Source organism: Spodoptera frugiperda, chromosome 21, assembly GCF_023101765.2.
Source record: "Spodoptera frugiperda isolate SF20-4 chromosome 21, AGI-APGP_CSIRO_Sfru_2.0, whole genome shotgun sequence".
In the NCBI taxonomy this organism is placed as follows: domain Eukaryota; kingdom Metazoa; phylum Arthropoda; class Insecta; order Lepidoptera; family Noctuidae; genus Spodoptera; species Spodoptera frugiperda.
The window spans coordinates 2,117,290-2,145,165 of record NC_064232.1 but is presented as its reverse complement, the minus strand read 5'-3'; the positions used below and the strand labels follow the sequence as shown (position 1 = coordinate 2,145,165).

The window sequence follows — 27,876 nt, the reverse complement described above, 5'->3', positions numbered from 1 at the left end:
CCCGTTTTGTCCACATTTTCCTTTATTTCTTCGCTCCTAATAGTTATAGCGTGATGTTTTATAGCCTATAACCTTCCTCGATAAATGGACTATCCAACACAAAAAGAATTATTCAAATCGGACCAGTAGTTCCGGAGATTAGCGCGTTCAAACAAACAAACAAACAAACAAACAATCAAACAATCAAACAAACTCTTCAGCTTTATAATATTAGTATAGATTTTATAAAAAAATCTTTAAACTTAATTTGAAATAACTAGTCATTTTTATTTAATTTTATTATTATTTTTGGACATGACTTAGTTTTGATCTAAAATGATACTAATCAATGGATTTTAGTCATTTAGTTTTGTTCGTTGATAAGAAATAAAATATTTAGCAATGGCAACAGAGCGGTTGTCAAGAATAAAAAAAGTTCCCGCTGTCAATGAACCGACCGAAAAAAACCAACGCGCATCGCTTCTCTTTTGGAATTTATGGTACTGTAACAAGGCTCCCTTTTGTGTTACCGCTGATATTTTAACGTGAAATCTTCAAAAGTAACGCGTAAACAATGCAATAAAAACACTTTTCACACTAGAATAGTGTTATTACTCGAATTTAAGACCACTGCACCGTGATATACGGATCAATATCGCGCACTTAATATGCGCTAGCTACAGCTAAGCGTCGGTGCACCAAATGGAGACGAAATCCGGCGTTGGAATTCAAGATCACTGGATGAAGAGTATGATGGAGCCGGCGTCGAGTGACAAACAAGACAACCGTTCGTCAGTTAAGCGCGAGAAGATGGCCGAAGCTTACAACGGTGAAAACGTAACATACGATATGAAACAGCAACAAAACGACCCGCGCTATAGATGCGATGTCTGTCATCTCACGTTCGAAGGTATGGAGTATTTGATGTTGCATAAAAAGTTCCATGGAAACGACAAAGACACGCCAATTATGGAGCCAGAGCCTCAAGTACATCACAAAGAAGGTCCTAAAAAGCGGCGTAAGTTCAAATGTGACCAGTGTGATGTAAAAGTGAACTCTCAGTATCATCTAGACATACATAGAAGCAAACATGAAGGTGCTTCATCTAAAAAGTATATGTGTGAGGTTTGTGACCGCAGTTTTGTTGCCGCACAGTTTCTCAAAAGTCATATGCAAACTCATTCGTCAACATCAACAATTAATTGTGAGATTTGCAACAAGAGTTTTACTGGGCAGGCCTATTTGAAGCTACACATGCAGCTACATAACGACATTAAGAAGTTTAAGTGTTCTAAATGTGATGAGATGTTCCCTACGAAGAATTGTTTAAAAATTCATATGAAGAAGCATACAAAAGTGAAAAATTTCAAATGTGATTGTTGTAACAAGCTGTTTGTGTCTAAAATAACTATGGAGAAGCATAGACAAACGCACGAAGGCCAGCCTATTGATTGTCATGTGAAATGTTCACATTGTGACAGAACGATGCATGCATCATTACTACGTACACACTTGATGAGAGCACATCCACCAACAGTTGATGACGATGTCAAAAGACCGCATAAGTGTACGACTTGTGGCAAAAGTTTCATTGTAAGAATTAATCTTAATCTGCATATCAGAGTCTGTCATCCGGATCTGGCTGAACCTGAGGATGATGACGAGGACATTATGACAGACAACTCTTAGGCTAGAACCGTATAAGCATATTGCTACGTATTATTATGGAGTAATTATACTTTTTTATGATAAATAAGTAGTTTGAATTAATTTACTTCCCTTGTAACCTTCCAATATGGTTAAGTTGATGTTACATATAAATAAAACGAGTATATTTTTGACTATTTATTTTTTTCATTTCCCGCCATTTTTACTAATGACAGCAGTTGTCAATTTGATGTCTTGATTACACAGATTAATTAAAATTTTACTCTTTCCGCGCCATTTTGGTAAAGAAACGTCGAAAGCTATAATATGTATGATGTATGTGTATCAAATTGCAACCAAAAAATACAAAATGAGTCATGGGAAGGGCCGCATTCAATAAGGGGCGAAGGGAGCGGCCGCCTGAGACGCCAAACCGCATTTTATTGTTTTTTATTATTTTTGTATGTATGGATCCATTGTCGGCAACATTGTTGGTAGGTACGGAACAAAGTAAGTGTATAATAAAAACGCGTATTTTTGTTCTGCAAATTTTGTATACTCGTTTACTGCTTTTACCTTCAAAGGGTAGGCAGATACATTGGTAGGTATGCAGCATTATTAACGTTTCACCGGTGTTGTTATGTTATTAGGCCCACACGTCATCCCGATTTCTGTGTATTAGGGGACTGTTACTATTCTAGCTATAGTGTATAATCTATGGGGACGAGCCTGTAGCTGCTATTAGGAATCGTAGGTACGACTATAATAATACATTTCTCGCACGTGACCACCGTGTGCTCACAGTGTAACTTTACGACTTTTTTCTCGCAGTGGTAGGTAAGTAGTAGTCTAATTTCTGAAACTGCGGACTTACGGGTTTACCAGGGCTCCAGCTCGAAAAGCAGGAGTAAGAACGGGGTGGTTTTTAGTCAGTAAGAGTGATACTACTCCCTGTCACGTCGTCCAAGGCGGAGAAGTCATTCTCAATTCAATTCTCAATTCTTTATTGCTTGCCATAATGTACCTATTAGATACAGGTTGTTGATATATAGATATTAGTCACAATTATGGACCCTGTCGGGCACAGCAAAATAATAAAATACCTAGTAGGAGAGAGGAGGAAGAGCACTGTATGCATCATTGGATGACTTTAGCTCCATTTTTTTTATTGTTTTTTTTTTGTATTCGTTTTTTTTGTCAATTAAGATTTTTTTTTCTTCATTTCCTTAACACCTTAGTTTAACGACTGTAATGTTGTACAATTTAACTTTGAATAAATAAATCTACCCTATTCGGAATGAAAAGTAATAAATAAAACAACAACTCCTTACAAACTAAATTTTTATAAATAAATTAAACTACAACAGGCTATTTAGGCATTCTACTTGCTTTCTTCTACTGCCTTTTCTTCTGCTTTCTCTTCTTTAGGCTTGACTTCTTCCGCCTTCTCCTGTTCAGCTGCCGCTTGCTGTAGAAAATAATGTTAATTTTAGTAGGGTTAAACAGTATGTTAATAACCCTCCTTCTGGCGCAGTCGGGTAACTAACAGAGGGCGTTCCTCTATAAAATTAATAGATTAAAATAAAAATATCAGCATAGAAAAATAAGCAATAAATTGCAACGTTACCTTCCTTCAACTACGCGTGCATAGTGTTTCTTTTACGTATCGATTTAAAAATTTTGGTGAATATTTTAATATTTAAAAAAAGTATGTTAATGTTATTGAATGGTAATATTTTTTTTTTACCATTTAGGTATAATATTGCGGATGAACAGGAACGCCCTCTGTTAGTTAAAATACTGTATTTATTTAACTATTTATACTTATATCTAATTGAGCTACAGACGCACAGTCATCGGTTACGTAGTCATCGAGTGCCTAGTTCAACAAAAGCTGTGTATAGTCAGTCGTCGCTCACGATAGTCATGATTATGAGTCCCTGTTGTGGCTTGAAACTAATAGAGGACCCTCGAACGTAATAAATCTATACTTATACAACGACTTCCTCGTTGGTCGAGTGGCAAGTGCAGGTAGGGTAGATGACTGCCGGGTAAGGGGACTCGGGTTCTATTCCCGAGTCAAGCAAAGAAATACTGGGATTTTTTTGATTTAAAAAAAATCTCGTGACGACGCGCCATCGTTCATTTTCGTCATCGAACCACAAGACAATCGGCGAGGCATCACCGCTTCATGGTAGATATCCCACCCACTCGCACGCTTCAAGCTTCCTTGTGCGAACTGCTAGGGAGTGGAACCTTGCCGGAGTCTGTGTTTCCTGATGGGTATAACCTGGGTGTCTTCAAGGCCCGAGTGAATAGGTTGCTTATGGGCAGACGTGCTCCACCGTAGGCCGCATCATCACTTACCATCAGGTGAGATAGCGGCCAAACGTCGACCCATTAAATGTAAAAAAAGACTTGTTAAATAAAATAAAAAAAAAACACAAAGCCCATACCGCAGCCTGCTTCTTCATATCCTCTTCCTTCTTCTTCTGCAGTGTCTTACTGACTTCCCTGATCAGGTACAGCTCATCCAACTGATTCTTTGTCAGAGGAGTGTACACGGTGACAGGTGTCTTGGTCGCATCGTCACACGTTGCTTGGAACACGTCGTATTTCTTCATTAAGTCGCCGTACCGCTCGCATGATAGAGATACGTAGTTGTCGAACATTTTGCTGTGGATAGCACAAAAGAAGAATTAGTGTTAATTACCTTTTTGCTGTGTTCTGTAGGTACCTTTAGTAAGGGTTTGCTTTATCAAAGAACTAGCTACTTCCGCGCGGTTCACCCGCTCTGCTTGACTCCTATTGGTCATAGCGTGATGTTTTATAGCCTATAGCCTTCCTCGATAAATGCACTATTTAACACAAAAAGAATTATTCAAATCGGACCAGTAGTTTCGGAGATTAGCGCGTTCAAACAAACAAACAAACTCTGCAGCTTTATAATAGTAGTATAAAGTATAGATACTAGCTTTACTTTGAATGAGATCGAAACGAGAGCGCGTTCGGAGGTCTGATTTGCCGGTGTGAATGAACCAACCAATGAGTACTTACCCTTAGTATGAGTTTGCTTTATGTATAAAGTAATCGAGAGTTCGAGACGTGGCCGTGGTTGCTCATTCGAGCCGGCCAATCAGAGCGCCGAACGCGCTCTCGTTACGTAAAGCTAACTCGTAATAAGGGTACTGGTGCGAATAAACCAACCAATCAGAGCGCCGAACGCGCTCTCGTTTCGATTTCGTTAATAATAAAACAAACTCGGAAAGACGTTATTATTGTTTCTCGTGGTGGTCCAAAGGTTTTTTTTTTTTAATCGTTGCCCCACATTAGGATTTTCTCCTGTGTCGTGGGTGCGTTTACAAACATACAAGTTCAAGTGCCAGTGTTAAGATGTCTGATTTGAAGTTATTGTATTATATTGGTGTAGGTTTTGAAACCTGGCAACTACCAATACGAATTTTGACTTATTCCGAGAGTTATTACAAATCTATTAGCTATTTCCACGCGGCTTCCCCTAATGCGGAAGAATTTTCTTCGATAGGATAGATTGAATGATTTTCCCCCCTCAAAAAAAAATCTTTGTTGCTACTATAAAATGTTAAAAAAATACTCACATAGTGATGAAGTAGTGTTGATTATAAGAAAGATGGCCACGAAATGATCATTACACTATGACTGGGTAATTTTACCAGCAGTAGGTATGTTTATTAGTTATAAACAAAGTAAAATTTAAAAATTAGCAGGGATTGACAACATTTTCGTTGTGGTGAAGACAAATGCGACTGGTCGCTTAAAGTGCTAGTCGAGTGTCGAGTAATGTGTTTCGTATTGGATTGGTTTCCAGAAAGTCTTAATAATAAGTTTACCTCAAAAGTACATGAATCATGAACTTAAGTCTGTCCCGTGTGGGGGTAAAAAAATCATAGAGGACTGAATACAGGTTGAATAGAATCTCTACACGAAGTTTCAGCTTAAAATACGTTTAAAAAAATGTACCAAAATACTTGGTATAGCATGGTTCGATTTCTAATCATACAAACATGTCACAACACTTTGTGTGATCCACAATTTGTTGTTTCGGGTCTGGTTGTCATGTGTATGTGAACTTGTATGTTTGTAAACGCACCCACGACACAGGAGAAAATCCTAATGTGGGGCAACGTTTTTTTTTAAATATATATTTGACTAGCTTCTACCAGCGGCTTTACCCACGTTCCTGTACGAACGGGAACGTGACTGGAAAGTGGTTGTTGTTATATTCCAGAGCATAATCTACTTACCACTGTTCTAAATTCCCCTCCCCCTTCAGCTATTTTGACATGAAACATCAAACAAACATAGAAATGTTATGTTCGTATCTATACTATACTATATACTATATATAATATTATAAAGCTGAAGAGTTTGTTTGTTTGTTTGTTTGTTTGTTTGTTTGAACGCGCTAATCTCCGGAACTACTGGTCCGAATTAAATAATTATTTTTGTGTTGGATAGTGCATTTATCGAGGAAGGCTATAGGCTATAAATCATCACGCTATGACTAATAGGAGCCGAGCAGAGCGGGTGAAACCGCGCGGAAGTAGCTAGTTTATAATATTTGGTGAATAATAATATTGTGCATACTTCTTTAGCTTCCATCCCATTCATGCATATTATTAAATAGAATATGTACCTAGGTAGTTAAGTTAGTGTTAGCCCAAATTAAATTAATAAATAAAAAAAATAATAAAATGTTTGCTACCTCGATGTCAAAAAGTGCGACCGCATCGAATATAAATAAAACATAATATTGTAACATCTACGTAACGTGACGTGATGTATTTGCATGAGAACAATCCACTAATTACCCATAATTAATTAATAGATTCCTACTTCACGCGTTTCTGTCGGAATATATAATTATTTCGATGTGTTTATTGTGTTAATAGAAGCACCGTATGATTGATTTCCAAAAATAAATATACTTATTTGTCATGTTCTTGGGGAGCCAAATAAAATGCAGCTATATTTCAAACTGACAGGCAAAACTTATTCTTCTACCGCCATCAACTATCTTTTTATATATAATTCTTCTGTAAGTGTGTATGTCACTGAACTTCTCTTAAACGACTGGACCGATTTTGATGAATTTTTTTGTGTGTGTTCAAGGGGATCTGAGAATTTGAACAAGGGAGAGAACATTGGATCCGACAAATTTTCAAAATAAAGACGTGTAGACAGGACAACGTCTGTCGGGTCCGCTATATAATTATACATTCTTAACTACCTACTACCTACATTAAGCTATTTAAAAAACCTAGTTCTATGTTTTGTAGTCTGTCTCTGGCATTTTCTGAAACGGATAACCGACCCGCAGCTTTGAAGATCTAATGACACGTCTCGCGGTCTGTGTAAAAGTCTCAAAGTCAAAGTCAAAGTCAAAATCATTTATTTCAAATAGACCAGGAAGGCACTATTGAACGTCAAAGCAAATATAATAATATTAATAACGTCTGTCTGTCGGTCAGTCCTCTAGTGAAGCTATTTGCTCGTTCTAAAGTGTAGATTCCTATGGAGAAGAACGAGCAAGAAACTCCATAGGTTACTCTTTTCCAATCAGATTCACAATACAATTCTTGGTTACATTGTTTCGATTACTTCAACTATGTGAGAACAATGTAAACTAATATACAGTCAAAGCGACAGAAAAAGAAAATAACCTAGAGGACAATAAAAATTAATGCAGTCCGGAGCTGACCAGTCCCAGTTGACAGCGCCCGTTCACGAACATGACACGTACACCAGCACCGCCCGTCTGTAGTCCCTTAGGCATCGTGAACTAATTTTAGTCAAAATCTCTGCACCTCTAATTTCGTCCGTCTGCCGTCTGCCTGCCTTAGGCCGCGAACGCACAGGCAGGTGGCTTGCTTAGCGCCTAGGCCTAGCGAGTAGCCCAGTAAAACGAACGTTCTAAATGAACGCGACCGGCTGCACTTTTGTTTACATGGATGCACGCCAAGCGACTTATAGGCGCTAAGCGCGCAGTCCAGCCGGTCGCGTTCATTTTAGAACGTTCGTTTTACTGGGCTACTCGCTAGGTGACGCGCTAGATACTAGGCGCTAAGCAAGCCACCTGCCTGTGCGTTCGCGGCCTTACGAGTGCCACGGGAAGAACAGGGGTTGTAACAAATGTATGCATACATACATATCGTCACGCCTTTAATCCCCGAAGGGGTAGGCAGAGGTGCACCTTATGGCACGTAATGCCACTGAACAATGTACACCCACTTTTCACAATTTATGTTGTAAGTCCCATGTAATAGGTGGTGAGCCTATTGCCATATACCGGGCACATTTCCAGACTCCGTGCTACTACTGAAAATTTTTTCGAAAATCCGAAAAAGGCCCAGCAATATTTTGCCCGACCCGGGAATCGAACCCGAGACCCCTTGTACGGCATTTTCACAAATGTATGTAAGTACCTAATAAACTCTGCCTGTGCGCACGGCTGTAAGGATCATCACACGTATGTGGCACGGCTCCGACACGGCGTTCTTGCTTTGAAAACAATAAAATAATGCTGTAGGTGAGTTTGTCGGTGTTATAAGTGTATAATATCCTTTTTTTAAGAGGGGAAAATCATCCAATGACTTCTCTTGCCTTTAGCGAGGCGAAAGGGAGCGTCAGACTCTTACTGACTAAAAACCACCCCGTTGCTACTCCTGCTTTTTGAGCCGGAGCCCAGGTAAACCCGCTAGGTAGTCCGCAGTTCCGGATCAGAAGTGTTATGTATCCTTAAGTATCAAATTAGTTCATATTGAACTTGGTGGAAGAGACCTAGGACAACATAATTTATGTCTAGCACTATAAGACTAGAACTAAAACTCTGAGTAAGCAAAGTTGGCTAAGCAATTAGTTAATTAACTACTCCTACTATGATCATAACCAGACGATCCACTTTTTTCTTTAAGTAGCGATTACCGAGCCGGCAACATTTATTTATTTATTTATTTATTTATCACATGTTTCCTTTGCCATTACAGATATACTAAATCTAATGCGACAAAGTAACTTATTATAAACTATATCTAACTATAACTTATTATAAACTTTCCCTAACTATAACTTACATGCTACATAGTACGTGGTCCATATAACATATACATATTAACTTCATCGTATTTCAGTAAGACTATTATTTTCAGTATGGAAATACTCAGTCAATGCCAGTGATTAGGTACGTGCTTTTTCAAGGAGAGAAAATCATCCAATGACTTCTCCCGCCTTGGGCGAGGCGAGAGGGAGTGTCAGACTCTTACTGACTAAAAACCACCCCGTTGTTACTTCTGCTTTTCGAACCGGAGCCCCGGTAAACCCGCTAGGTAGTCCGCAGTTCCGGATCACGCATTAAGTACCTACTAGGTACGAGTAAGAAATATAAAACTAGAAGTACGACACTTTCTAGCAAGCAACAATATCAGCCGCGTCAACGACTAAAAGTTGCTCGTCTGCTTACTTAAAAGGAAATATGATATCCCTTTACTCATTCGACAAGGGATAGTACCATGTTTGTTTTAGAACCCTATTATAATTGACATGTTCAAATACAGAGAGTATTTGGAAGTTAAATAACAAGTTTCATACATCATCATCAGCTTATAAGAGACCACTGCTGACCAAAGCCCCTTCTCACACGGAGGTTTGAGCATTAATCACCACGCTTGCTCAATGCGGGTTGGCGATTTCAAACTTATAATTAGAAATTATAAACCCAGGTTTCCTCACGATGTTTTCCTTCACCGTTTGTCAGTGTTGTTTAAATAATCTTAGAAATAACATTTAACTCGGAAAAAGTCACATTGTTACTTGCCGTTGGTAGGTTTCGAACCCGCACTCTGCCAAATGTATCTCTACATTTGCGACTGCAGAACGATTTAAAAAATGTTCTGTAATAGGTATAGTATAGACTCTGAAATTAGGTCTGGCTCTCTAAGTAGGGTAGACAGGGCATAATAGAGTTAGGGGTTGTATAATCATTTAGTTTATTTTTATAACGCTAGATGGCAGTGTCTTTATACTTAATTCTTTATTAAATAATTTATAATAGACCTTAGATACTAATCAATAGACATGGAAAAAATAATGAATAAAAATCTTAATTATAAAATATCAATTTATTAATCTTACCTACTACCAAACATTTTATAAAAAAAATATAGTTCCAACAAGAAAATCGGTCGTTCGTTCGTGGAACGGAACGAGAAATCACCCCTCTAAGGCTAATGACTCACTCGCTTCACCCCAGTCTCACCCCTGACGGAAAGGGCCGAAGGTAGCCGACGACACCCGAGCGGCACGCGTACGGAGCCCGCACGGAAAACATTTAAAAATCTCAACTCACATTATTATGTAATATTTTACAACATTTTTTATTAAAACAAAATCATTTTTTATACTGTGAAAATGCCCGCGAATATGTCAAGTGCGTTGCATTTCGGATACACGTACAAGTGTTTTGTGGATCACAAGTTGTATCAAGACTGGCTATATTGATTTTCCAGTGACGTGCGATAGAAACGTTGTATGCGGAATACAGTGTTATTATTAGATTGTGTAGTGCTTTTAATAATTCAGTAAGTCATTTAACATACGCTGCAAGTTAACAACATTAATAAAATTATTCCTTAATAGGAATAATAAAATAATTCCTGTGCCTCAATTTGGAGCTGTGTGAAAAGCCTGCATTAATTTTTTTTCTTCATTTAATATTTAATCTGTCACGCGTATTTTTTTTTTATTTGAACGATTTATTTGTGAAATTACGAAATTATTTTATTTGAAATGTTAAAATGTGGATTTAATGCTTTAAAAATAATTTGGACGCCATATTTACCTTCTAAAAATAGTATTTCTTACTTTAAATAGACGTGGTTTGATAAAAGGTCTATATAAAACCACGTTTATAAAAGTCCTTTACGTAAATATCGAATTTTAGACATTTTATTAGGTCAGTGTAGGCGTTTAAAATAGCAATTTAAATTGAAAATATATCTCTAATAATTCAATCCAAAAGCCGTAGATTCGTTTTCTAAGATAGAAAATCAAAAACCCTGTTAATATTTTATAGAAAACCATATTTTTTATTAAAATTAGCAGTGCGCTAAGTGAGCAAATCTAGCTTCTTACTCAAATTATAAGTTTGAAATCACATATCCGCCTTGAGCAAGCGTGGTGATTAATGCTCATACCTTCTCCGTGTGAGAAGAGGTCTTTGCCCAGTAAATACTGATGTGATAACGACGACCTAGATTGACGAAAATTCTCTCTCTCTATTCTAAATGTAGAGTGATATTGACTATGATTTAGGCAAGACGGTCAAACGGCTAAGTAATTAGATACCTAATTGCAATCAAGGGAGACGGATATCTTTCAAGCATGTGCCGTAACAGGCGTCGCACCGTGAGGGCTCCGGAGCAGGTCTATTAGAGGAACCAATGCCCCTTACAGGTGCTGAAGATAGCCTCCGGGGTGGTTTTAGTGAGGTAAAAATCGCACACTCCCTAGTTTTTTTTTTCTCCAGAAAGCTAGGCGCCTTTTGAAGGTTTCCCCCCGTAATCAAAAAAAGGTACTTAATTGCAAATATTTGAAAAATAAAGCTCATTCACATAACGTCCTGTCTTTTCCTCCTTTATATATCTAAGGGAGTAGGTAGAGGCGGTCATATACTTACAATATGACACCGATATTTTTATGATTTTTATGTTACGACTCGAGTCGCATATAATGAGAGGCGAGTGAGAGAGCCCACCGGCCATAATTCCATATTCTGATTTGGTACCTACTCAAAATTTTTAGGAATCTGGAAATTATTTGCCTATCTCAATTAATGCTTAAACCTTCTCCGTGTGAGAGGCTTTTGGTCAGCAGTGGCCGCTTAATAAGCTGTTGATGTGATGTGTAGGAAACAAGCTTTGATACTTGCGAACACTCGAAATACTAAGCAGTGAAGTTTGTTTTAAATAGATATGTAGGTAATGTAGGTACGTAAATAAAAAATAATTTTAGTTACCACATACTGTTTAGGTTGCTTTTCCACCAGAGATACGTATGCTATGTAGCTATGTTACGAAGATGTAATAGCTAAGCTGTGAAACTTATCTTTTAAAAACGTTGCCCCACATTAGGATTTTCTCCTGTGTCGTGGGTGCGTTTACAAACATACAAATTCACATACACATCACGCCCAGACCCGGAATAACAATCTGTGGATCACACAAAGAGTTGTTCCGTGCGGGAATCGAACCCGCGACACGTTGCACGGCAGCCAGTTACCCAACCACCGCGCCAACCGTGCAGGCGCAACCGAAACTATGTGACCATTGCTAGCTGTGCGAGTAAGATGTGCTATGAAGATACGTCGCCGCAAAGTAACTGTGCGATGAAGATGCGCAGCTCGAGTGTGCGATGTATCGATAGTAGGAAAGTCATTCATAGCTCATATCCATAACACTCATCTTTCCATATAAAAAACATAGCTTATTTAAGTCCGTTTCCACCAGTACTAAGCTATGTGTACCAATGAATATGATTGGTGGCACCAATTTGGTGCAAGCCAAAAGTGTGGGATAGCCATGCTTCGGCACGAATGGGCCGGCTCGACCGGAGTGATACCACGGCCTCACAGAAAACCGACGTGAAATAACGCTTGCGTTGATTTATTATGTGAGTCCGGAGAGCCAATTACACTCCTTCCCAATCCCCGATTCCTCAACAACTCTTAAATTCCTGACCCCCAAAATGCATAATAGCATAATAGCACATCTGTGGTGGAAAAGCACCCGCAAGAAGTAGGCTCGTGCTTAATCAGATTAGACCACAACATGGTGTTACCAAAGTGAAAAAACTAAGGTTCAAGGTTTACAATAATAATTATAATTACCTACTTGCTATCAAACGTGAATTGTCGAATTTCTTGGAAACAAAATCTTATAAAAAATATACTTTAAGAGTGCTTTTCCACCAGAGTTGTAATATGCTACATTGCTGTGGATGCGTTTGGCTTCCACCAATCATATTCATTGGTAGGTACACATAGCTTAGCACTGGTGGAAACGGACTCAGCTAAAGTATGTTTTTTTATATGGAAAGATGCGTGCTATGGATGGCTTCCCTACTATTGATACATCGCATACTCGAGCTGTGCATGTTCCTCACACAGCTACATAGCTTAGTATCAGTGGAAACGGTCACATAGTTTCACAGCCTAGCTATTACATCTTTGTAGCATAGTTACATATCCGGAGCTACGGACTACCTAGCGGGTTACCGGGGCTCCGGTTCGAAGGGCAGAAGTAGGAACAGGGTGGTTTTTAGTCAGTAAAAGTCTGACATTCCCTTTCGCCTCGCCCAAGAAAAGAAAGCTACATAGCGCATCTCTGGTGGAAAATCATCTTAATTCGGAATTATCTATTACATAGTGCCTATCAATTAATTGAAACAGGTCCTTTATGAGTGCACTTCTGTTCTGTCTACCTTTAGAGGTAAAATTAAGCTTTATTATATATCAAAAACGTAATATCTCATGCACCTTTTCAAGTTCCAAGACTGGCAGTCATCCAATAATGCGAAAAAAGCCTTTCTCGCTGACCCAATTCGGTTACCTAGTGAAAACTGAAAATATTTGTAGTAGGTACCCACTCTCCCGCGCCGAGATAATTGCAGACAAAACTGAAAGACTGTCACTTCAGGAATTTTCATTTCATTGTTTACACAATTTATTCGTCTCATTTGGGATTTTCGTTGTGCAAAAGTTTATTAGTAAATTAATAAATTCAGCTTGGTAGCGTGGTTTGTTGTTCTTTATGATGTCTACAGGGTAGAATATAGGTACATTTGTGACCAAATCACCAACTCTACTCTTCCCGTGGGTGTCGTGAGGGTAAGAGGGTTGCTGCTGGAATATGGGCCTCCTTTAAATAAGATGGGTTTGCCATAGTTTCTACTCTTGGCAGGCTAGTAGGAGATCGCAGTTTAAAAGCTAACAAACAACACTATAACACCACTTACAAACAGTGAAGAAAAATATAGTTAGGAAACCTGGGCTTATAATTTCTAATTGTTATAAGTTGGAAATCGCCAACCCGCATTGAGCAAGCATGGTGATTAATGCTCATACCTTCTCCATGTGAGAAGGGACCTATGATCAGCAGATAGGCTATTGATGTGATGTGAAACCAAATTAACACTTCTATCTATCCCGTTCACTAAACCACCAACAACCGCGAACCAACAAAAGCCGATAAAGTCATAAATTTCACTATCTGTATACAATACACCCATTTCTCGTCCATTTTGGCAAACACCGCTGAAGCTGTGCCATTAGTTTGTAACTAACAAACACGTTACGGATCGACAATCATTAGTAAACTTTTATCCAGAAAAATACGATAGGATCGAAAAAGAACTAAAAATAATACTTTGACTTTAACTTTAAAAATAACGCCCACTTTTTGCCAGTTACTGTAATTCGCATTTCATAGCATCGCAGGGTTTTTGTTTTGAGGGGGGAAAATTATCCAATGACGAGAGGGAGTGTCACACTCTTACTGATTAAAAACCACCCCGTTCTTACTCCTGCTCTTCGAGCCGGAGGCCCGGTAAACCAGCTAGGTAGTCCGCAGCTCCGAATCGAAATACATATAGTACACTATACATAGTATACTGAATATATAAATGGTGGGTAAAAAGTGTGGGAGAGCCATGCTTCGGCACGAATGGGCCGGCTCGACCGGAGTGATACCACGGCCTCACAGAAAACCGACGTGAAACAACGCTTGCGTTGTGTTTCGTTGTGTGAGTGAAGTTACCGGAGGCCCAATTCCCCCCTTCCCAATCTTCCCCATCCCCGATTTCCGAACAACAACCCTTAAATTCTTAAACCTAACCTAAATCCCAAAAAGCCGGCAACGCACTTGTAACGCCTCTGGTGTTTCAAGTGTCCATGGGCGGCGGCGATTGCTTACCATCAGGTAATACGTCTGCTCGATTACCGGCTTGATTCATAAAAAAAAAAAATACTATGACAGTGGCAGAGCGACAATCGCCGCATCGCATCGCTGAATGCTGCTCATGAATATAAGCTTCTAGAATGGCTTGAAACTAGTCAAGTTCCTCGTCAAACAGTTAACACGGGATAAGTCGAAAAACGTATATGCGTGCGATGTGAGCCTGTGAACGCGTACCTTTATCCTGTACTAGCTACTTCCGCGCGGTTTCACCCGCTCTGCTTGGCTCCTATTGGTCATAGCGTGATGTTTTATAGCCTATAACCTTCCTCGATAAATGCACTACCCAACACAAAAAGAATTTTCAAATCGGACCAGTAGCTCCGCGTTCAAACAAACAAACAAACAAACTCTTCAGCTTTAGATTAGCGCGTTCAGAGTTTGTTTGAACGCGCTAATCTCAGGAACTACTGGTTCGATTTGAAAAAATATTTTTGTGTTGACTAGACGATTTATCGAGGAAGGCTATCACTACATAGTATAAAACAAAGTCGCTTTTTCTGTCATGTTGTATGTCCCTATGAACGCTTAAATCTTTAAAACTACGCAACGGATTTTGATGCGGTTTTTTTTAATATATAATACAGGTATAATATATCACCATTGCACCCATGCGAAGCTGGGGCGGGTAGCTAGTAGGCTATAAAACATCACGCTATGACCAATAGGAGCCGAGCAGAGCGGGTGAAACCGCGCGGAAGTAGCTAGTATTAGTATAGATTTTCATCGATACCTAATTTTTTTTCTACTTACAAAATTGCATTGAAACGGCCGTCTAACCCGTTGAATAATCAAACAGATATATCGATCTGTGGTTACGACGGGCATTCCCTGATTCTTAGAAATGAACTTATTGGCTAAGGAATATTACTTATTACTACCTACTTATTATTCTGTGGTATTACTGGAAAGGTTATTGGCCGTCTGGTGACTGCATTCACCACCTACACTCTTCACGTGGGTGTTGTAAAATGACTAGCTTGTGAATAGCATTTGATGGAAACCAGCAGAATCTGATAAACGTGAACCTTTTAAACAGCGGAATTTATCCCACATGCAAAGCGTGGAGTTTATTCAATATACAGAGTGTAACAAAATACCCATATACATCAAGAAGCCCTGATGAATACAGGTTGAATAGAATCTCTACACAAAGTTTCAGCTTAAACAACGTTTAAAAAAAAATTTGTACCAAATACTTGGTGTCGCATACTTCTTGATTTTAAATCATACAAACATGTCACAACACTACAGGGATCACTTGCTAATATTACGAAACATTTTTTCTGTCAATCTGATCGCCTAGTATCGTAAGTGACCCGGTTGTGGCCACTTTAAGAATTTTGTCGACTTTGAGGCTTTCTTAACTTATAGTTTTTGTTATCACGAACATATTTCTTGTAAAAAGTCATTTAACATGTATTAATCTTGCCTAAGACAACCCTTTTTTTAAGAACGTCCAATAGAAAAATAACTGTATAAAAAAGAAAAAAAAAGGGAGTTTGTGCCATTTTTGGCCAGGTTCGTGCCATTTCTGGCCACGGTCGCGTGCCAGTTCTGGCCATCAAAAAATACAATAAAAGTAATCAAAATTTATTAACTAAATTTGACATTTAAGAAACAATGGTTTTCATTTAGTCTGGAAAATATGAAATATTATTACTTCACTTGAATTTAACTTACAAATAAAGAGATCAACATTTATATGACGTTGGTAAAAGCTGCAAAGTAAACTGACCTCCCTTTGTGTGAAGGCAATTTATTGCATCTCTGAAAATGAAAAATATGTATTTGTTGATATGTAAAGCCAAGGAAAAATAATAAATAAATTACGATAAATGACTAGAAGTGGGGCGTTTATGTACAAAAGTTTTGGCCAGCCGTGTGGCCAAAGATGTAGAAATACATAATTTTGTCTCCATTAGTGGCCACCTTCTAATAATCCCACTTCAGAAACGGCGACAAAATAACTTTAGTTCCACTTAGACAATATATTCTTCATGTAGTATTAACATAAACATCCAAACAATAAGCAAAGATTAAAAAAATAAAAACCAAATCCTCACCCGCTCGCCTTAGCCTTTTTGTTAAGATCTTAACAATTTCACCCTCAACTAAAAATAATGACTTGTTGCATCGAAGTGAAGTTTGACACATCAAAGCTGCCAACGGTATCAGTGTCTCCAATATTCAATATTTTAAATACTGTACATCACAGAGTAATTTATTTGTCCATGCCTTAGTTATAAATATTTGAAGGCCCAAGTGGCCACAAAGGGGTCGGTGGCCACAACCGGGTCACTTGCCCTACTTGTCTACCTAATTTTGATTCGCGCGTCGGCGCGATTTGAAAAATTCATAACTTGGTACCATGAAAACATGAGTTTAAAAACCCTTCCCGTATCGTTTGTTATGTTATCTAGAAACCGTGCAATTGATATGTATACCCCCTTTTTGTTACACGTTGTATAAAATTCCCATGTCACAATGTTAGTTACCGTACTCCTCCGAAACGGCTTTACCGACTTATACCAAATTTTATATGCGTATTCAGTAGGTCTGAGAATGGGCTATTATCTATTTTCTAGAAATAATTTATTAGGCAAAACAACGTTTGCCGGGTCAGCTAGTGTTGTATAAAATGCTCTGATTCTAAGAAGTCCCATGTTGGGTGCCATATTATATCTACCTAATTTACTAATTTTTTTTCTAATATGCTTACTTTTTACGTACAATTTTCACCAGATAACCATCATTGAGACACAGGAATGTTTAAAATTAATTCAATTAACATAAATCTAAAAATAACAATTATTACCTTTCAGGAAGAAAAACACTGACTTAACTGAAATAAAACATATATAACAAATAACAAATAACAAAAAAAAAAAAATCACTAAATCGGTATGCAAGTCAATCGAAAGACTCAACAGTGTTGAAAAAAATAAAATGACTATAAATTTATTACAACGCCATCTCTCGGCGAGATGACTGAACAATGTTGGTGAAATGTGATTATTTTTTATGTTCGTGATTGGAGCCGGCGTCAAGCGTGAAGATGGAAGGCGGAGGTTCTACGGGGACCTCAGAGGTCTACCAGTATGTGGGACCTTTCAGGCTGGAGAAAACCTTGGGAAAGGGACAGACAGGTAATTATTATAGCTACTTTTTCACCTGACTAGCAAACCCGACGAACTGCGTTTCGCCACTGACATGATTTTCCCTGTTCTACTGCTTTTTTCTTAGATTTTCTTCCAACGAATGCAAAACCGTGGAAATCGGTTCATGCGTTCTGGAGTTATTGCGTCCACGAAGGAAAACCCGACTTATTTTTATATTATAGAGATTTACGTAGTAAATAAGTCTGCCTCATTGGTCGCAAGTGCGACTGCCGTACAAAAGTCTCGTGTTCGATTCCCGGGTCGGGCAAAATATTGCTGGTCTATTTTCGGTTTTTCGAAACTTTCTCAGTAGTAGCACGGAGTCTGGAATTGTGCCCACTATATGACAATAGGCTATTCAAAGTCAAAGTCAAATCTTTTATTTCAATTAAACCATATACTTAGGTACTTTTGTCAACATTATGTATTACATGGGACTTACAAGACTAATGGTGAAAAGTATGTATTGTACATTGTATAGCGGCATTACATGCCGTAATGTCCACCCCTTCGGGAATGAAAGGCGTGACGTTGCGTAGTAAATAAAACATTGATTTAAATGAGAAACTATTTTATTTGATATTATTTGGCGACATCTCGGTACCTTTGGACGCGTTTCTTACTCTCAGATTCTTCGACCAAAGCTTGTAGCAACGAACTGGTTAGGAATGGGTCTGGAAAAGATAATTTCAATAATATTTATCAATGGACAAAATTAAAAGTACCCTTAACCGACGAGCATGCATGAAAAGACTGATGACTGTTGATGAAGCGAAAGAGGTATGTAAGAGTCGTAGCAATTGGCGTTCCATTTTCTCTGCCTACCCCCATCATGTTATAAGTATTTTATGCATGACCCAAGAATCATCAAGATAAGTGTGGGAGAGCCATGCTTCGGCACAAATGCTTCGAGCCGGAAACCCGGTAACATGCTAGATCGTCCATAGCTCCAGAATTTAGCTTTACTTGGAAATCTTACAAATCGAATTAGTTACATTGGTCAAGGACTGGCAACGGGTGTCTACATAGGCAATACTTGATGATTAACCCATAAAAACCCAGCATGAAAGTTTTCGCAACCATATCCAGATTAGTTTATAATAGACTGCCTCGTTGGTCGAGTGGTCGCAATATCGTCTGCCGGCCAAGGGGTCTCGGGTTCAATTCCCGTGTCGCGCAAAGTAATAAGTACTGGGCTTTTTTCGGTTTTTCGAAAATTTCAAATTTAATTACATAGAGACATTACGTGCCGTATGTGCACCTCTGCCTTCTCTTCAAGGATAAAAGGCGAGACGTTGCAAATCCAGAATAGTAAACAAGCCCCATCGCCCAGCAGTCCTACTAAAAAACCTACTCAACTAATTTATTTATAACATAGCAATGCACTTAATTAGTTCATTACCACTGCAGTTGTGGAGTTTCAGTATGTTCAGTATAATATTAATGCTATTTAGTTTACTATTCACAATTATTAAAGCTTGATTGGAAGGCTAAACGTGGGCAAGGTTCCAAGCTTTCCAACCACGGAGTAATAAATTCAGTTTTATTTAATTTCATCGTTAATATTTTATTATGGTTTCATTAAATTAAATTACTAGCTAAATGAAAATATGGTCGAGTGGTTGCAAGTTAAAATGCCAAATTAAAAGTACCCTTTTATTGAGGCGGGAACATCATCCAATGACTTCTCCCGTCTTGGGTGAGGCGGAAGGGAGTGTCAGTCTCTTACTGACTATAAACCACCCCGTTCCTTTTCCTGCTTTGAGCCGGAGCTCCAGTAATCAATTAAAAGTACCCTTAAGCAACGAGCATGCATGAAAAGACTGATGACTGTTGATGAAGCGTAAGAGGTATGTAAGAGTCGTAGCTAATGGCGGTCCATTGTCTCTGCCTACCCCATGGGAAATAGGCGTGAAGTTATGTGTGTAAGTTTTATTATAATTTTCGTGAGTTTCTCGGAAACCAATCGAGTTCCTCGTCAAACAGTTACGTGAGTAAGCCGATACCATTTCAAAAAACCCGAAAAAACCAGTAATACATTGCCCGACCCGGGAATCGAACCCGAGACCCCTTGCCCGACAGTAACACTTGCGACCACTCGACCCACGAGGCAAAATTATTGAAAAACTTGAAAAAAATATTAAATAGACATTTCAACGAAACCAACAGAAAAAAATTCAATCTCAATCACGCTATGAAACATGTGAGCACAGAATAAAACCATTACATAACTCTAACTGGCAGTAACGAATTTAAAACAACTGAAAACAAAAAAAAATTCAACCATTCGAACAACGAACGAACAGAATTCCACTTTTGAACCGAATTTCAAACCAGTAACCGTTACCATTGCCATTGGTGACCTGGTTTTCAAAATGGCGGCTATCGACAGCTGACAAGACCTCAACAATGTTATTTCCTAGAGACCAGTCAATTCTGACCACTGAATGGCTTTCAATTCTATTCACAAAGCTTTACCGTTGAAAATATCTTGTATTTCATATTTTGTACACTTTTACGTTACGTTTTTGTATTGGAATTGAAAATATATCTAGCATAGCATCTGTAGTTTGGTTAGCTATTAAATATATTGTGTTTTTGCTGAACTATTACTCAAGACTTTTCGTGCTGGTGTGCTTAATAGACTATCTAGACCGAAGCTGTGGACTGCCTAGCAGGTTACCGGAGCTCCGGCTCAAAAAGCAGGAGTATGAACGGGGTTGTTTTGAGTCAGTAAGAGTCTGACACTTCCTCTCACCTCGGATTTTAGCATTTAGAATGCCGATGCCAAAAATCCGAGGGAAAACGGCATTGGCAATACGATTGCTGATACACGCGTCGGCAATGCGAACGCTGCCGATACCTTAGCCGATACAGTGGACGCAGTCTGAAAATCTTATCCGTTTGATGCGATATGTCCAATGCGTACGATGCGGGCCTGTCGATGCTTAGTTTAACCGAAAGGGTTGTTGTAAACAGCTTTTCTTTCGCCGGCAGTCGAAGGCCTAATGATACTCACTGATCGGATCAGGGATAGAATTCCCAGTGTTTTGATTCTCCCGCAACGGTGTGAGAGAGACGCTGGGCGGCACAGACTGTATTGCAGCTGTATGGTACTTCATAGCTGAAGAACTGCTTACAATGTTCAGAACTGCTAGAACTAAGATCCTGGAAAAAATAGCATTTATTAGAACAATAAAGGGTAAATTCGTCACGCAGCCTAATCTGACGTCGCCGCGTCTGCGCACGCTGCTCATGATTTGGAGTTCCTCTGTGACTCGAAACTAGTAGAGCTTTTCTCCATTAATTTACGCGAGTAAACCGTGATTTTTAGTTAATTTAGTATGTCTCACGATAGTTGCTTTGTGCATGTGAGTGGGATATCGACCATGAAGCTAATACGATACTTACTTTACTGATTGATGATTACTACCGAAAACCGACGTGAAACAACGCTTGCGTTGTGTGAGTGAGGTTACCGAAGACCCAATTCCCCCTTTCCCAATCCCCGATAACCCTCAAATTCCTAACCCCGAAAAGGCCGGCAACGCACTTGTTGTTTCAAGTGTTCTTGGGCGGCTGCGATTGCTTACCATCAGGTAATACCTGTCGTCTGTTAGTAGTCTGCTCGTCTGTTCCATAAAAAAAATGTGTATGTTTGTATGCAATTGACTTACCCGTGTATTAGTGTCATTATTTAAAAGTACACTTGTTTCCCTTTCCGACTGCAAAGACTGAATGATGTTGAAATTGTATGCCTTCTTCGATATAGAGTACTCGGTAGACATGCTGTAGAGTTGATAATACCTTTCTCGTTTTTGTGTTTCGTTGATAATAACATAACATCATATTCCACGTAACAGTAACTCTCTTTCTCCTATAGCTGCGGACTACCTAGCGGGTTTACCGGGGCTCCGGCTCGAAAAGCAGGAGTAGGAACGGGATGGTTTTCAGTCAGTAAGAGTCTGACAATCCCTCTCGCCTCGCCCGAGGTGAGAGAAGGCATTGGATGATTTTCCCTCCTTAAAAAATAAATAAATAAGCCCTTTTTGTTCATTAGTTATTCTATGAATCTCACTCTCATACTTAGGGACAAGTTCTAGACTTCGTGCTGTTACTGAGACATTTTAGATAAACGGAATTACAAATCATAATGCTTTGCCCGACCCGCAAATTAAGCATAAGGCGTCTTGCTCGGCAGTTGCATTTGTGACGCCACACCACAAATTACATGGGTACTGTTAGGGAGAAAAATGCATTTCATACTATAATTCAGCAATCATTACAAACTGACAAATGGTAAAGACACATCGTAGTAGAAGAAGTCACATCATACTTCTCTGTTGGGTACTTAAAAAAAGCATATATACGGTCGAATTGAGAACCTCCTCCTTTTTTTGAAGTCGGTTAAAAAGTATCTCGTAATGTTATGTTTTCTAGAAATTTCCATACACAAGAAAGGAGGGAGGTATTAACAGCTCTACATTAGTAGCCAATGTCGCACAGGAAATGTTGAAATTAAACCCCTGTTTCGCACTAAACCTAAAATGTAAATTGTGGACAAACGATACCGTGGGAAATTGTGACTCCTTTCCAACACAAACTAAATATTCAGTACGTAGGTATACCTAGAACTGCGGATAGCCGTTAGGGATAGATAGGGTTACCGGGGCTCCGGCTCAAAGCAGGAGTAGGTATGGAATGGTGTTTAGTTAGTAAACCTTCAAGACAAGAGCGTATTCCTTCTTAAAAGGCCGGCAACCCACCTGTGACTCCTCTGGTGTTGCTGGTGTAATGGTGTCCATGATCGCTTACCATCAGGTGACCCGTGTGCTCGTATGGCCCTATATAATATAAAAAAGAGTCTATCACCTCTCACTTCACTAAAGGTGGAAGGCGTCAAAGGATGATCCCCCACTCCACAAAAGATACGTAAGTATCTAGTAAGGAACCGGTTTTTGCAAGGATGCAAGGAAGATTAAGTGAGTTTTGCCACCTTGGGTGAGACGTGACCTGATACTCGTACGTACCACTGCCTCACAGAAAACCGACGTGAAACAACGCTTGCGTTTGTGTTTCGTTATATGAGTGAGGTTACCGGAGGCCCAATTACCCCCTTTCCCAATCTTCCCAATCCCGGACTCCTCAACAACCCTTAAATTCCAACCCCCAACATGCCGACAATGCACTTGTAATGCCTCTAGTGTTTCGGATGTCCATAAGCGGCGGCGATTGCTTACCATCAGGTGATCCGTCTGCTCGTTTTCGAACTTATACTATAAAAAATATCTTGTTATAATTGTTAATTAATGATTCCAGGTCTGGTGAAGTTGGGTGTGCACTGCGTCACGGGGAAGAAGGTAGCCATCAAAATCATCAACCGGGAGAAACTTAGCGAATCTGTACTGATGAAGGTAAAATACATTGTTGTTTTAAGTTTTAATGTCGTTTATTTATTTATTACAATTTCTTCTTCTTCTTATTCAATCGCTTTGTTTGACCCACATTAAAATTTTCTCTAGTATCGTAGGTGCGTGCAAACACAATTAATAGGTTAGAAGATTAATTTTTATTTTAAAGTCCGTCTTGTAGATTATTTTAAAATATTGGACACGTTTTTTTTTTTTCTTACGGAGATTAATAGTTTCGAAGATATATTGATTTAAAATATCGCGTGACGTAATTTCCATGTACGTTTTATACGAAGAAATAACGTATTTGCTTCCTCTCTTAAACTTTGATTCGTTTTACCTAAGTATTGTTATCTTATAAAAAAATACGTGTCTAATGTTTTTTCATTACCTAACTGACGGACTTAACAGATTATTAATTTTCATACCCCGTCAACATCCGTGTTTACATGCATCTCGTAAATAATTTCAATATAAACTTGAAGATTTCACAAATAATTATTGTCTCGAGTGAGAATTAAATCCGCGACGCATTCCAGTTGTTTGTTTAACCACTGCACCCATCGTGTAATCAAATTGGTTTCAGAAAGTTTCTAATCAAAGCACTTAGTCGAATCCTATCCACCACTTTTGGTCTCAAAGCGTAACAAATCAATTTACGTGTGTAATTATTAATTACTAGCTACTTCCGCGCGGTTTCACCCGTTCTGCTCGGTTCCTATTGATCATAGCGTGATGATTTATTTAAATGACTGTGGGGGCGGCGGTAAGTCGCTTGTTGCTAAACTAGCTACTTACGCGGTTTTACTCGCTCTGCTCGGCTTTTATTCGTCGTAGCGTGATGTTATATGTCCATAACCTTCCTCGGTAAATGCGCTATCCAACACAAAAAGCAAATCGGACCAGTCCTGAGATTAGCGCGTTCAAACAAACAAACAAACTCTTCAATACCTTAATGTGTAAACAGCGCCATCTTTTAATCAATACTTAAAATAAAATATACTGAATTTTGACGGTTAGTGATGTCTTATTTTGATTGAACTTAAAATATTATTGTTTTATTTTTCAGGTTGAAAGAGAAATAGCAATTATGAAATTGATAGAGCACCCCCACGTTTTAGGACTGTCCGACGTTTACGAGAATAAGAAATATTTGTAAGTATTTTTTTTTATTTCTATTAATATTTGTTCTCCACGGACTCTTGGTCCGTGCCCTTGTCATACATTTTTTTTACAATAAATATAATCATAGATAATACCTACATTATACACTACAATTAACCACAACTATAAAATTATTACTACAAAAATACTTACGCTTCAATATGTAAGTATTTAGTTTATCAATAAACTATAAAAATCTGTAGGTCCAATTCCCACTTCCAAATGCTTGTAACACTAATCCGGAGCTGCGGACTACCAAGCGGGTTTACCGGGGCTCCGGCTCGACGGGCAGGAGTAGGAACGGGGTGGTTTTTAGTCAGTAAGAGTCTGACACTCCCTCTCGCCTCGCCCAAGGCGGGAGAAGTCATTGGATGATTTTCCACACTAAAAAAAAAGGCTTGTAACACCATGGATTGTTAAGAAGTCATAATATAATCTCTACACTTGGCAAACGGTGTTGAGATAGTTGTTTAAAATATTACCTAAGGTTTATCAGAGAGCGCTGCTGCCCGATCTATGCCAAATATGTAATGGCCGGCTCGACCGGAGTGATACCACGGCCTCACATAAAATCGACGTGAAACAACGCTTGCGTTGTGTGAGAAAGGTTATTGAAGGTCTAATTACCCCCTTCGCAAACCTCGATTTCCCAACAACTTCTTCCATAACAATGGACTTGCCGTCACCTAAAAATAATCTTTACAAGCTTTTAACCATTTTTTTTATACTTTCCAGATATTTAGTATTAGAACATGTCAGCGGTGGTGAACTCTTCGACTACTTGGTGAAGAAAGGCCGGCTGACTCCCAAAGAAGCGCGGCGGTTCTTTAGACAAATCATATCTGCACTGGACTTCTGTCATAGTCATTCTATATGGTGCGTATTGTATTTTATGTTGTTTTACTTTTACTCAGACAGACATTTATTTAGTTTTTTTTAAAAAAACCTTGTGTGTCGTGGGTGCGTTTTCAAACATAGAATTTCACATGCACATGACACCCAGACCCGAAACAACAATCTGTGAATCACACAAAGAGTTGTTCCGTGCGGGAATCGAACCCGCGACACGTTGCACGGCAGCCAGTTGCCCAGCCACCACGCCAACCGTGCAGTCGACATACATCGATGTACTGAAAAAGGGTTCAATCAAAAGCATTCTCATTCATATGAGGAGTATGCGTGAAGAGATTGATGAATGTAGATAAAGCGAAAGAGGTATGCCAGAATCATATGATGTGGCCGAAGAGAGATAAGAGTTAATTGGCTGAACCAGTATTTTTTTTTTAAATTAGGTACAGAATACCTACTAAACTAAATAATTCGTAATACAACAATTCCATACTTATGCGAATGGAGGACATTTTTAAAAACCAATAATGGGCGAGAACAGACCCATGTTCTACTCTGTAACTGTCGATCACTCAGTTTACACCACCCACACAGTTTTATTTTTGCTACTAGGTACTAGCGCCATCTAGTTTTGATATCATGAGACTTTTTACTATTAAAAACATTTTGTAGTAAATATTATCCCTCTAAGTTTGTAAAGTAAAATAAAGAGTTACCTATCACTATAATTTTCTTCCTTTCAGCCATCGCGATCTGAAACCTGAAAATTTACTATTGGACGAGCGGAATAATATAAAAATAGCTGATTTCGGAATGGCGTCTCTGCAGCCGGCTGGATCGCTGCTAGAGACATCTTGCGGCAGTCCCCATTACGCCTGCCCAGAAGTTATTAGGGTGAGTACCAGTAAATCGGGCACCTGTTGATACCCTATCATCACTATAGGTATATGGAAAATAAGTAAAATACGGCTAAAAATAAGTAAAATATTTTTTTTTGAGTATAAGCCTGCATTCATGGACACTGAACGAACGAAACTTTTTTTTCCCGATCGTCAACAGTGTTAACGACAGGTAAGAAAGGTGTTACCGAACGGGAATTACCTATACATATAATAAATCTGTAGAAGGGTCAATTCTGTACATTGAAAATATTGAAAAAATAAATATCAGGGGGTGTTACTGGATCGATACCAAACCCAAATACTTATATATGTGATTAAAAAAAAATTAGTCTGTCTGTCTGTATGTTCAGGCATCACGTGAAAACTAACGGTTCGATTTCGATGAAACTTGGTATAATTATATCTTATTATCATGGGCATAAATAGGTTAATTTTTATCCCTGGAAAAATACGTAGAAAAAAAATCTTTATTTTTCAGTTTTATTCTGATCAACAGCAGTAGCTCAATAGAGGGATCTCCTTAATTATTATGGATAAGATATCATTGTCAGAGTTACTCAAAATGGAGAAATAAAACTTCCACGCGAAGACCGACATCCGCGCGGACGGAGTCGCCGGCGGAAGCTAGTCCGAAATAATATGTAGCGATCGTCAACACTGTGAACGAACGAAACTTTGTTTTTCCCGATCGTCAACAGTGTTGACGAAATGGTGTTACCGAGCGGAAATAACCCATCTTCTTCATCCATCCAATCACTATCAGCCACTTGGTGGATATCGTCATTCCCACATAGCTGGAGTTCCACATTTCTATTATTTAGACACCACTGACAAACGGTGAAGGAAAATATCGTGAGGAAACCTGGGCTTATAATTTCTAATTATAAGTTTGAAATCGCCAACCCGCATTGAGCAAGCGTGGTGATTAATGCTCAAACCTTCTCCGTGTGAGAAGAGAGCTGCGGACTACCTAGCAGGTATATTAACGGGGCTCCGGCTAGGAAAGCGGGAGTAGGAAGAAGGTGGTTTTAAGTCAGTAAGAGTCTGACACTCCCTCTCACCTCACCCAAGGCAGCAGAAGTCATTGGATGATTTCCCCCCTTAAAAAAAATCAATTCATAAGAACATTAGGTATTTTTTGAGAACAAAAAGGCGTGGTCAAACATGGCTAGTAATGTCAACGAACTTTACCCGCCAAACGACCATCTAAACACAATTTTGTAGGTACATACATACATATACATGGCTACCCAACAATTTATCAGATTGTCTGTATCCTGTTGGTTTTTATATCTAATTGAATTATGTTGTATAGCGTTTAGCGTGCACCTATTTAAGTGTGGGAGAGCCATGCTTCGACACGAATGGGCCGACTCGACCGGAGTGATACCACGGCCTCACAGAAAAACGACGTGAAACAACGCTTGCGTTGTGTGAGTGAGGTTACCGGAGACCCAATCACCCTCCTTCCCAATTCTCGATTCCCCAAAAGGCCGGCGACGCACTTGTGTATGATGTAATGGTGATTGCTTATGTCATAAAAGAAACCTATTGTCGAGAGAAAATAATAATTTATACTGTGCTGCATACATTGAAATCGACGAGTGTCGTTTCCAGTGTTGAGCAAAGTGGCAAGACTAGCAGACATTATAACCTGGTAACCCATAGACCACCAGCAACAAGGAGTTCCTATGAGTGGTTTGCTGGTTGTAGCAAT

General features: G+C 38.9%; 3 protein-coding genes and 1 long non-coding RNA gene across 8 annotated transcripts in view; 2 read left to right on the top strand and 2 right to left on the bottom strand.

Annotated features, from left to right (window-relative positions):
* Positions 1-27,876, bottom strand: part of LOC126912031 (uncharacterized) — a 129,663-nt gene that overhangs the window by 81,705 nt on the left and 20,082 nt on the right. The window lies entirely within an intron of this gene.
* On the top strand, positions 411-1,823 carry LOC118280325 (gastrula zinc finger protein XlCGF17.1). The gene has a single exon (XM_035600292.2). The coding sequence runs from the start codon at positions 682-684 to the stop codon at positions 1,666-1,668; it is 987 nt and encodes a 328-aa protein (XP_035456185.1). The 5' UTR covers positions 411-681; the 3' UTR covers positions 1,669-1,823.
* LOC118280326 (uncharacterized) lies at positions 2,951-5,408 on the bottom strand. Its single transcript, XM_035600293.2, has 3 exons — positions 5,244-5,408; positions 4,083-4,302; positions 2,951-3,094 (listed from the first exon to the last, which is right to left on the bottom strand). The coding sequence occupies exons 2-3, from the start codon at positions 4,296-4,298 to the stop codon at positions 3,008-3,010; spliced, it is 303 nt and encodes a 100-aa protein (XP_035456186.2). The 5' UTR covers positions 4,299-4,302; positions 5,244-5,408; the 3' UTR covers positions 2,951-3,007.
* Positions 9,900-27,876, top strand: part of LOC118280327 (serine/threonine-protein kinase BRSK2) — a 47,937-nt gene continuing 29,960 nt past the window's right edge. For all 5 annotated transcript variants that reach the window (XM_050702049.1, XM_050702048.1, XM_050702047.1 and 2 more), the window contains exons 1-6: positions 9,900-10,241; positions 17,498-17,821; positions 23,153-23,247; positions 24,314-24,399; positions 25,144-25,284; positions 26,001-26,151. In XM_050702049.1, coding sequence (XP_050558006.1) covers positions 17,731-17,821; positions 23,153-23,247; positions 24,314-24,399; positions 25,144-25,284; positions 26,001-26,151 — 564 coding nt within the window. In that variant the 5' untranslated portion in view covers positions 9,900-10,241; positions 17,498-17,730. The remainder of the gene's footprint in view (positions 10,242-17,497; positions 17,822-23,152; positions 23,248-24,313; positions 24,400-25,143; positions 25,285-26,000; positions 26,152-27,876) is intronic.

Bases quoted from the DNA above. Each gene is read 5' to 3' on its own strand.
- LOC118280325 (XM_035600292.2), top strand. From the start codon at position 682: ATGGAGACGAAATCCGGCGTTGGAATTCAAGATCACTGGATGAAGAGT.
- LOC118280326 (XM_035600293.2), bottom strand. From the start codon at position 4,298: ATGTTCGACAACTACGTATCTCTATCATGCGAGCGGTACGGCGACTTA. The intron at 3,095-4,082 runs GTATGGGCTTTG...TATTTTCTACAG, and splicing joins ATATGAAGAAGCAGGCTGCG to CAAGCGGCAGCTGAACAGGA.